At 50.4% G+C, this 10,817-nt stretch overlaps 1 protein-coding gene across 1 annotated transcript; it reads left to right on the top strand.

Annotated features, from left to right (window-relative positions):
• Positions 1–3,464: 3,464 nt before the first annotated feature.
• Positions 3,465–10,744, top strand: LOC122486539 (mucin-16-like). The gene is made up of 3 exons (XM_043585898.1): positions 3,465–7,360; positions 9,333–9,437; positions 10,578–10,744. Exons 1-3 carry the CDS (start codon positions 3,607–3,609, stop codon positions 10,742–10,744), a joined length of 4,026 nt encoding a protein of 1,341 aa, XP_043441833.1. The 5' UTR covers positions 3,465–3,606.
• Positions 10,745–10,817: the final 73 nt, after the last annotated feature.

The raw sequence follows: 10,817 nt of genomic DNA, 5'->3' as shown, positions 1-10,817 counted from the left end.
CCGCTCCTTGACCCTGGGCGATGGGTCTTCCCCATCCCAGAGTCTAATTTGTTCCCTATATTTGAACGGCAAAGATGCCACATAGCAGGGCAGTTAGCAGTACAGACACTGGTGCCAGACGGCCTGGGTTCAAATCCTGCCTCTGCCACTTCCTGGACAAGTGAGGTAACCTCTCGGAGCCCCCAGACTTGCATCTAGAATGTGAGAATAAATGTGTGATTGAGTAGATGTGAAATCTAGATTAAGTTAGATGATGCCTCCAACATAGTGGTTCTCACCACGGTGTGATGTTGGCTCTCTGGGGACATTGGCAATGTCCGGAGATATTTTTGGGTGGACAACCAAGAGGGCAGGGGCTACTGACATCTGGTGAGTAAAGGCCAGGGATGCGGCTAAACATCCTGTTCTAGCTCCTTCCAGTCCATTCTTTTTGCAGGAAGACTGCTCAGTGCCTACTGTCCTCTGTGCTGGGCTTCTCGCGTTGGGGTCTGTGCCTCCTTGGGAATACTGGTCCCATCCACTTCTGTCAAGTCCTCTGGGATCATTTGTACCAGTTTCTGGCTTCTGAGACCTGCCACTGAGACCTCTCTGTGCTCCAGTCCCCCAACCTGCCTCCATCTCTTTAATTGCTTATAAGATGGTAACCTGACCTACTCGGTCCTAAGGGTTCCTTGCCTTCTAGGTCCAGCAAGCTTTCACAATCCTGATCTTTACTCTGTTTTGAGCCTTCATTCCTTACCAATTGGAGGACAGAAAGCCTGTGTAGTCTCAGCTTTTGGACTTTATACCAGAACCTTCTCAAAAAGAACTCTCCGGAGAAAGAGTGAGCTGACGAATGTACCTTTGATCTTTATACCTTCTGTTGCCTCATGTAGAGACCATAATGCAAAGCTCAATTGAAGGAGGGAGTGGAGGGGTAGCTGGTGACACTCAGGTGTTGGAGAGAGCTGTGTGTACCGCGGACTATGAGAAAAAATGATCTTGGGGCGCCTGGGTGGCTCAGTCGGTTAAGCGTCCGACTTCGCCTCGGATCACGATCTCACGGTCCGTGAGTTCGAGCCCCGTGTCGGGCTCTGTGCTGACAGCTTGGAGCCTGGAGCCTGCTTCGGATTCTGCATCTCCCTCTCTCTCTGCCCCTCTCCTGCTCATGCTCTGTCTCTCTTTCTCTCCCAAAAATAAAACATTAAAAATTTTTTTTTTAAAGTTTCTTCAGGTTGAGGGCTTAGTCCTATCAGACTGCCCCCCTGCCTGCTCCCCCACACCAGATGCCAATTGCAAAGCCCAGGCTGTTAGCTGTCCTTCTGACCAACCTGCTACAAATCAGAGGTTCCAGTGACCCCCCTCCAACTCAGGATGCCAAATGCAAGACCAGGTGGCTGCTTGTACTTCTGACCAACTGACTGTAAATGAGAAGTTCCCACAACCCCCTCCTTGGGTTCCATTAATTGGCTAGTGCTGCTCACAGAGCTCAGAGAAACCATTTACTTACTAGGTTACTGGTTTCTTATATAAGGATATAATTCAGGAACAGCCAGATGGAAGAGACACAGAGGGCAAGGTGTGGGGAAGGCTCAGACCTTCCATGCCTTCTGCAGGGGACCACTCTCCCATCCCCATGTGCTCATCAACCCAGAGGCTCTCCCAGCCTGCCCTTTGGAGGCTTTATGACACAGAAATGATTAAATCACTGGCCATTGGTGGTTGAACTCAATCTCTAAACCCTCTCCCTCACCCTTTGAAAGTTCCAACCCCCTAATCACCTGGTTGGTGCTCTTCTCTAGCCCTCATCTGCCGCCATCATTAGGTGTGGTCCCAAACTCACCTCATTAGCACAACAAAAGACACGTTTATAGCTCCCTTCACTTGGGCAATTCCAAGGGTTTTAGCAGCTCTTTCCCAGAAACAAGAACAAAGATCAAATATATACATTTCTTATTACAAATCACAATATCCCAGCTTCAAAGAAGACCTTCCAGAGGAGGAGATGATTGAACTGTTTTTAAAAGTCACTTTATAGAAGAAAAAATAAATGAGCAGTGATATTTATTCTCCTTCTCAGACTTTCCTGAAAATTCCAATGGAAGTAATGTGGTCTCATTGTAGAACACTTAGAAAATTCAGTAAAGAGAAAACACAAGGTTGAACTGAATCTTTTTTTTTTTTTTTTAGCTTTTTATTTGAGAAAGAGTGTGAGTGGGGGAGAGGGACAGAGAGAGGAGAGAGAGAGAAATCCCAAGCAGGCTCCACACTGTCAGCGTAGAACCCAACATGAACTCAGTCCCACAAACTGTGAGATCATGACTTGAGCTGAGATCAAGAGTTGGACGCTTAACCAGTTGAGCCACCCAGGCGCCCCTGGACCCCAGCCTCTTGACCATTGGCGTCCAGTATTCTTTGCAGTGGGGGCTGGCCTGTCTTATGGGGCTGGTAGCCGCATCCCTAGCCTCTGTCCACTAGGTGGCACCAGAGCACCACTCATCGTAACAAACCAAACCTGTTGTCCCTTTCTGGAATATTCCCCGGGGTGGGGGGGGGGGGGGGGGGGGGAACATCAGACCCGGTTGAGAACCAGCGCCAGAGGGAGAGACAAGGTGGATCGTTAAGGACATGACAGGCAAACGAATAAGATTTGAAGGAGGGGACTGATACGGTCAGATTTTTATTTTAGGGAAATTCCTGTGGTTGCCACATCCTTTCAGAAAGGCTGCCCAATTTCCCCCAACCTCCCACATGCACAGGAGTCATCTGGACCTAAGTGTGTCCGGCACAAGTGCAGAGATCCCAGTTACATCGCCCACCAGAAAAAACTGCAGGGAGCCCAGTGGAGGATGCCAGCAGCCGGCTTGGCTCTCCGAGGGCACATCTTAGACCCGCGTCTGAAAGGCAAATGCTGACGCATCCCTGCTTGGCCCCATGGGCCTCCTTGGGTCCAGTGCTCCTACCCTGTCCTGTAACACAGCAGGCAATAGTGCTGAAACCACCCAGGACACGCACGTTACCAGTTTATTACGTGAGGTTTCCGCAGCTGTGGCTACCGTGGACAAAAGTGCCCTGTCTTTTACTTCCCCAGCTGAGACCGCGACCAGTGTCTCTGATCCTGGAAGAGAGAACAGTCTGACTATCACCACAGCCTCCAGCCCTGACAGCAGGGTGACAGGTGGGGCTCCGGTGTCCTCATCTGACCCAGAGGGGGAGCTCAGAAGCACAGCTGCCGGTGGGAACTCTGAGCCCTCCAGGGCACCCCTCTCCAGCACCCCAACAGCCGCGTCACAGACCCAGGCAGGCTCCGTTCAGGACGCGAGTGAATCCCAGCACACACGCTGGACAGAGACAGATCCTGGGGGGTCCTCAAGCATTGTGTTAACCTCTGTCAGCCCTTCCCCCACTCCGGAAGTCACTGCAAAGAGCAGCCCCTCCAAAGGAACTTCACCCCAAGAAACCTCGACAGACACACTCTTCACAGAAGCCACAGGCGGCCCAGCCACCGATCAGCTGACTGTCCCCAGTGGGGTGGGAAACAGCAGCACCAGGAGGAGTTGGACCACAGCCCACCTCCCCACAGAACATACGGCTTCATCTGAGACACTCACGGGTTTGACTCAGACCATGAGAAGTGCCCCAGTCACTCCAACCGAGGTGGGGGCGGCTGGTAATCCAAGTACTCCGGGAGCCACACGCTTGCCCTCCAAGACTGTCTCTTCTACTTACCCTGAGACGTTATCTAGAGAGACTCCAGATTCCGGGGAGCAAAGGAGCCCAGGACTGCCTCGGTCCAACACGGAACATCACTTTGCCTCCCCTGAGCTTGGTTCTGAGGGAGACACCACGCTAGCCCTCAGTGTTTCCCTGCTGTCACCTGCTTCAGATCTGGGTGATAAAGTGCCAGGCTCCAGCACATCCTCAGTGCAGACAGTTACCTCTTCCATGACCACGGGGATCCCGGGGAGCCCAGAGAGGACGGAGCCCAACTCAGCTGTCACGTTTCCCATAATGACAAGTAATCCAGCGGCAAGTGCTGGGAGGGTCAGAAGTGCCACCTCTACCCTGGCCCGTCCATCTCCCCCAGGGGAAGAGACAGCAGGGAGCATGCTCCCCCTCAGCACCTCCCCCGAGACCCCAGACCCGCCCAGCCTCCCTGCAGCCGGGACTTTGGCTTCGGAACCATCGGGTGGCCCTGGAACCCTCAGTATCACCAGTGTGTCTGGAATGAAGACTTCATTATCTCCATCCCCCTCCTCTGCCTCAGAAGAGACCAACACCCTTTTATTTACTACTGGAGAGGATTCAAAGAAACCTTTAAATCCATCTGTGTCTCCACCTGAGACCTCTGTTTCCAGAGACAAGACCACCTTGGCCTTCACCTCTGTGCCCACGCAAGCCCTCTCAGCCGTGGACTCCTGGGCTACACGCTCAGGTGAGTACCACTCATCCCATATAGCGAATGACTTCAGGACCACAAACAGCACCTCCATTGCACAGTCAGCCAACACCACTCTTCCTAAAACTTCTCGGTTGACGAGGACCCCTGCTTTTATTTCTTTAGCCGCCATGTCACAGACCAACACTGTACTTCACAGCAATGCTTGGCCGGAGACCAGTCCCAAATTTGCAACAAGGTCGCCTCCGGCACGAAGCACTGTGTCAGCGACTGCCCCTCTTCTTTCTGTGGCCAGCATGGTTCCTGGATTCAGTTCCCTAAAAACCAGCTCCACAGAAGGAGTGTCTGTGTGGCAGCCTTCAACAGACAACCCAAGAGGTCCAGCCACCATTCCTTCCGGACCTTCCACCAGGATGCAGCCCACAGAGGGAAATGGTGGGGAAAGGAAGTGGGGAACAACCCACCCGCCCATTGGAACCGCATCTCCACCTGAGACATCCACACATGCCTCCCTGGCCAAGGAAAGCCGTTGGATCTCAACAAGTGCATCTCAGTCCACTGGTGCTTCCAGCTCAAGGACTGTACGAAGGACAAGCCACTTGGCTGGCCCCTTGTCTGGGGCCCCCTATGATTTGTCTTCTGGGGGGCTTACAGTTTCTGGGGATGAAACCAGCCCACCTCTGGCTCCAGAAACAACTGCAGTTCACTCGCCTGATAACTCGACTTCATCTGCTGCTTCTGTTGCCCCAGTCCCAGTGGCCACCACATTTTTAGCCCAGAAGGTCACTGTAAGCACTGTAGCCGGCACAGCTGAGGCTAGTAAATGGGACATGCCCATATCTTCTAGGACTTCCTCACCACTTAGCGACTCCCCAGCCAGTGTGGACACAGGGAGGGGCGTCTCTGTTCCCCTGGCTACTCCATCGTCAGCCCCGTCAGTGGAGCCATCAGAAGAGAGCGTCACTACCTCTGGCACCCGCCCAGAGCCAACAGACTCACCCGGCGTCCTCCTCAGAGAGGTGCAAACCAGTCCAGAGAGTCACATGCCCCTTGTCTCACCCTCGGTGAAGGCCACCGCGGCTGTATCAATAGCAAAAATGGAGACTGATGAAATCTCTTACTCTTCTGGGTCGCCACCTGTGATGTCACTTCCCGGAAAGATCAGCACCAGTGGTACCGGGGCCTCCGCCACATACGTCCCCCCTCCGGATCCCATGGTGACACGTTCAGCTCAGGTCTCTTCATCCCATTTGGTGAAGGAGCTCAGAACCACAGACACTTATGCAAGAACAGAGTCCGCCAGCCCAGTTGCTCATGCTGGAAGTCCTCAAATCCTAAGGACACCCAGCCCCACTAGCCCAGACATGATGGCAGGGGCCAGCACAGACACAGCTGAACGATTCACTGGATCCCAGGGCACAGATCCGGCAGAAAAATCCCCTGGATTCGGGACACGGTCAACCCTAGGACCAGTGTCTGTCGTGGCCTCTGCCTCCCCTCCCTCTGGAAGCAGCACATTGGAACTGACCTCTGATGCCTCAGGTGAGTCCTTGACCCTGAGCACCAGTAACGAGAGCACAATCACTTCTTGGCTCCGGGCTCTCAGTACATCTCTCCCCATGGTAACGTGGCTGAGTACCAGCTCAACAGAGGAAAGGGCCTTAAATGCTCCCGATGCTTCAAGTCCAAGTTCATCCAAGACATTTGCTACATTTACACCTTCTGTACCTTCCCATGAACTTGCAGATCCAGGGGTAGACACCACTGTTCTCCAAAATACAGATTCGACCACCGTGGGCACGAGTGGGGACTTAACTCCCCCCACAGCCACAGCCTCCCACCAGCTCAGCATGAGTCCGTCCGCCTCGTTGATTCATTCACCCTCAGGTACTACAACCGTAGCTATCACAGCCTCAGGGATGAGGGACAGCACCGATGTGTCTGCTTCCAGATTTCCAGGCCTCTCCAGCATAGGAGCCGGGCAGAGCTCATCTCGGCCCCTCCCCATTACCTCTCCATCGACAGAGCCCACATCCCCAGCAGCACTAACCACTTCAACACCCAAGAGAAGACTCACATCAGAGGCAACAAGACCAGCCGGCTCCGTGTCTCAAGACAAGATGAGCTCACCCCCAAGGCGGACTGCAGAGTTTCAGAGTCTTGCTGCCATGGTTAGCTCTGTGGAAACCAGCAGGAGGGTCGCTCAGACGTCTGACCGTGGAAAAACCACAGTCAATCTGAGAACAAGTTTAGTTGCCCAGTGGAATTCATCTCTGCCTTTAACACACAGCACTGTGGGGGTCCCGGCTTCATCTGAGGCCACCACTCCTGGAAGGCAACGTGGCCCCTGGTCAGAATCATCAGTGACCACAGAGAGAGTTGGGCCAGAACCCTCTTCTTCAGTCTCCTCTGTGTCCCCTGAGGTGACCACTGCCTTGGGCTCTGCCCCCACAATGCCGGAAACTGTGGGCTCCACCTCATCCGTCCCTAAGTTTAGGGAAATAACTACTGAGAAGGCATCAGCTCCCTCCCTGGCCTCTGTACTGCTGGGTGGAAGCTCTCCCCCATCTCCCCCAGAGGCCACATCTTCTGTGGGCACCAGGGAGGGCGCAGGGACAAGTCCACTCATGTCACAGGCCAGCTCATCTTCCGGAAGGGAAATTGACTCCTCTGCTTACTCATCCTCCAGCATCAGCCACAGCGCTGATTCTTTTGATCCATCCGCCAGAGGAGTGACCGGGTCCTCTCCCCTAGACCCCACGGCCTCGAGCTGGATCTCCTCATCATCACTTACTGACTTTCAGGCACAGACAAGCCAAACTTCTCCCAAGACTCTTTCCTCCTCAGGGCCAGAGCACACCAGCCTGGGAGAGGAGAGTGGCCTGGCCAGGACCTCATCAGGAACATTTACCTCTTCTGAAGCCAAGGGAGAGCCCTCCTGGACATCTGTCTCTGTACCATCAGAGGCTCCACCTGACAGAGGTGAGACTTCTGGGTCAGACCATGTGTTCCTGATCTGGATAGCTTGCCCCCATCCATGAGTAAGGACCTGCTCTTTCTGCCCTCTTGGAAATGGCTTTGTTCTCCTTGGTTTGGCCACTGAAGATGGTAAGAAATCTCCTCGCCTTTTTTTAACAGGATATTTGACTTGTCTTGCATCAGGATTCCGGTTTCAGGGAAATGTCCAATTGGCTAGGGGCCACTAGAGCCCCTGGGTCTGGTTTTCTACTGGTAGTATGGGGTTGCCCTTCTATAGTGTGCAGTGTAGACTTCCTGATGAATCTCACATTTTTTAAAACCTTTTTTTTAATGGAGGTAATATACAGTTCAGTGGCATTAAGCACATTCACACTGTTGTGTAACCATCCCCATCATCCATCTCCAGAACTTTATCTTCCCCAACAGACACTTTATTCCCATTAAACACTAACTCCTCTTTTTCCCCTTCTCCTAGCATCTGAAATCACCATTCTACTTCTGTCTCTGTGAATCTGACTATTCTAGGTACCTTATATAAGTGGAATCATGTAATATTTGTCCTTTTGTGTCTGGCTTATTTCACTTAGCATAATGTTTTCAAGGGTCATCCATGTTGTAGCTTGTATCAGAATTTATTTCCTTTTTTTAATGTTTATTATTATTTTTTTTTAAGGGAGAGAGAGACAGAGCATGAGCAGGGGAGGGGCAGAGAGAGAAGGAGACACAGAATCTGAAGCAGACTCCAGGCTCTGAACTGTCAGCCCAGAGCCCAGTGTGGGCCCTAAACTCAGGAACTGTGAGATCATGACCTGAGCCGAAGTTGGCCGCTTAACCAACTGAGCCACGCAGGCACCCCTCTTTCCTTTTTAAGGCTGAATAATAGTTCATTGTAGATATATAGCGCCTTTTGCTTATTCATACATAGATGGACATTTGGGCTATCTCCATGTTTTGCCCATTGTGAATCAGGCTGCTGTGAACATTAGCGTACAAATATCTATTTGAGTCCTTTTGATTCTTTGGGGAAAAATACCTAGTAATGGAATTGCTACATAATATGGTAGAATACTAAATTCTTATGTTTAGATTTTGAAACTTCTTCTTGAGGTCACCTGTTCTCACCCAGATAAGAATCAGCCCATCATGACTAAGCTTCCCTAGGTATCTCCGATTGATGGTCCATCTCAATAAGACTAGTGGGAGGGCGCCTGGGTGGCTCAGTCGGTTAAGCGTCTGACTTCGGCTCAGGTCATGATCTCACAGTCTGTGAGTTTGAGCCCCGCGTCAGGCTCTGTGCTGACAGCTTGGAGCCTGGAGCCTACTTCAGATTCTGTGTCTCCCTCTCTCTCTGACCCTCCGCCGTTCATGCTCTGTCTCTCTCTGTCTCAAAAATAAATAAACATTAAAAAAATTTTTTTTAAAAAAAGACTAGTGGGAATAGAAGTATGTGGCTTCTGTGTCTGTCTTGTCTCCCTGAGATGACTGATCACATCACCTTGGTCATCACTGGTTATAAAACAAGCAGGTTCCTATCAGGAATCTGACAGCCTTTCCTGACACTATCTGGCATATGCCCTCCTCTATGTCCTATTAGGATATCTGACTTGAAGTCACCTGGACAGTCATCTGCCTCACTCTTTGACAAGCCCATTTTTTATGGACTAGACCAGCACTTTGATGTGATGTCTGTGATCCCAGACTTTATGTGGATTCTGTTGATTCTGGGACTAGAGAGAGAAGAGGCTCAATTATTGCCCATTAATATCTTATTTCATTGTGCTTGTTCACGGCACAATTCTCACACAGAGCTGGTGTTCCAGTCCCCCAAATCTGTGTTCTCCTGTCTCTAGCCTTTGAATAACATTTCCTTATAAATAAATGTCTTTGTTTCTAAACTGGGCACATATTAGTTTTTCTCAGGTGCTTTCCCTCTAAACTGACCAGTATCCATCCAACCCACCTGTCTCTCCTACAGGCACTGATGGGACTGTGGTGTCCGTTACTCACTTCCCCACATATGAAAGTTCCTCATGGCTGAACAGTGACCCTTCAACACCTGTGACAGTGGTTGATTCTGCAGGTATGACAGCTGCTGCTAAACTTTGTCTCTCTAGGAACCATGTTTTCTATTCTCTGGTAAGTTGTGTTTCTGCTAGAACTAGCCTGAGATGTTGGTACCACCTGGATTTCTCCTAAAAAATGTAGATATCTTGGCCCTATTTCTCCAATATGGGACTTAAATATCTCCAAGGACACAAGAGACCATTCAATGTTCAAGACATTTTCATTAGTATATGGGTCTTATCGAAAGAGGTCCAGAGCTAGCATCATAAGGATCGGTCAGGGGTGGTTGATAGTTCCTGGAATGAGCCCTACATGAGAAAAAGCCACTATCTTGGAGGATGTGATACCATGAGCAAGTCAACTCTGTGTCCTGGAGGTTTTCCTGAAAAGGAAATGGTTCTCTCTTGTCAGGTAGAAGCGATAGAGGTTTAGAGACTGACCTATCATTTTATAATCTAATCTTCCCTGCCCTTAGATTCTCTTTAAAGGCCAAATAGGAGTTTCCAAAATAAGAAATAATAAGATAATATACATATTAAATTATGCCCTAAATCTTTAGAGATAATATCCAGTAATCCAGGGCTTCAGATGGGGAAGCAGGGACCACAGGCACTTGGTAAATAAGGGTCAGATATGGGGAAGGAGCAGTAGATATAGAAAAGGAAGGACAGACTCTCCCCCATTGGTCAGAAACAGGATTTGTTAAATGTTCTCTCCAAGCAAACTCAAAGAGATCAATCTAATAATCATAGAAACCTTACCATAATCACTAATACTTCCTAAAATCATGAGTACACGTTTTAGCAATGGAGGGCTTGGGGGGACAACTACACTGTATCATGTCACAGCTTCTCCTTGTGGCCAGCAGATGACCACTATGTTTGCTGAGACTTTAGGAATGAGTCAGACTGCTGAAAGCCCTGAACTGACAACTCTATACATTTCCATTGCTTCTTCTGAGAAGCCAAGCACACAGCCTGATGTAAATGGTCCCTTTCTCTGCCTGGCCCTGTATATACCTTGATCTTGACAACTAGTGCATATCCATCATCTGCAACTATTACCAGGTCAACGTCTCATAGAGACACAAGTTCTCAGGAACTCATTCTGGAGCCCAAAACCAGCCCATCCATCTCAGTATAAGCCTTCTCTTCAGGGTCCAGGACGGGTAAGGTCAAGCATCTTTGGGTGGTCAGCAGCACAGGAGTGGCCATCATGTCCTTACCAGCACCAGTCCTTACCAGCACCAGTCCTTACCAGCATGGAAGGCAAGCAGAGCCCTCCCTCAACTCTTCCTACAGCATTCACAATGTCAGGGCATAAGTACCCAGTAGCAGTGACCCCTCCTGAAGGAAATCTGACTCTGAGTACAAGTTCCAAGGGACAGAACTTGAAG

Source organism: Prionailurus bengalensis, chromosome A2 (genome assembly GCF_016509475.1).
Source record: "Prionailurus bengalensis isolate Pbe53 chromosome A2, Fcat_Pben_1.1_paternal_pri, whole genome shotgun sequence".
NCBI lineage: Eukaryota > Metazoa > Chordata > Mammalia > Carnivora > Felidae > Prionailurus > Prionailurus bengalensis.
Note: the sequence above shows the minus strand (reverse complement) of the source record. Positions and strands in the feature narration are given on the sequence as shown.

What these genes read in the sequence shown, in the direction of transcription:
- LOC122486539 (XM_043585898.1), top strand. Translation starts at nt 3,607, where the DNA reads ATGAGAAGTGCCCCAGTCACTCCAACCGAGGTGGGGGCGGCTGGTAAT. An exon ending in AGAGGCTCCACCTGACAGAG is followed by an intron (nt 7,361 to 9,332) that starts GTGAGACTTCTG and finishes TCTCTCCTACAG; the next exon opens with GCACTGATGGGACTGTGGTG. An exon ending in GACAGTGGTTGATTCTGCAG is followed by an intron (nt 9,438 to 10,577) that starts GTATGACAGCTG and finishes CCTTCTCTTCAG; the next exon opens with GGTCCAGGACGGGTAAGGTC.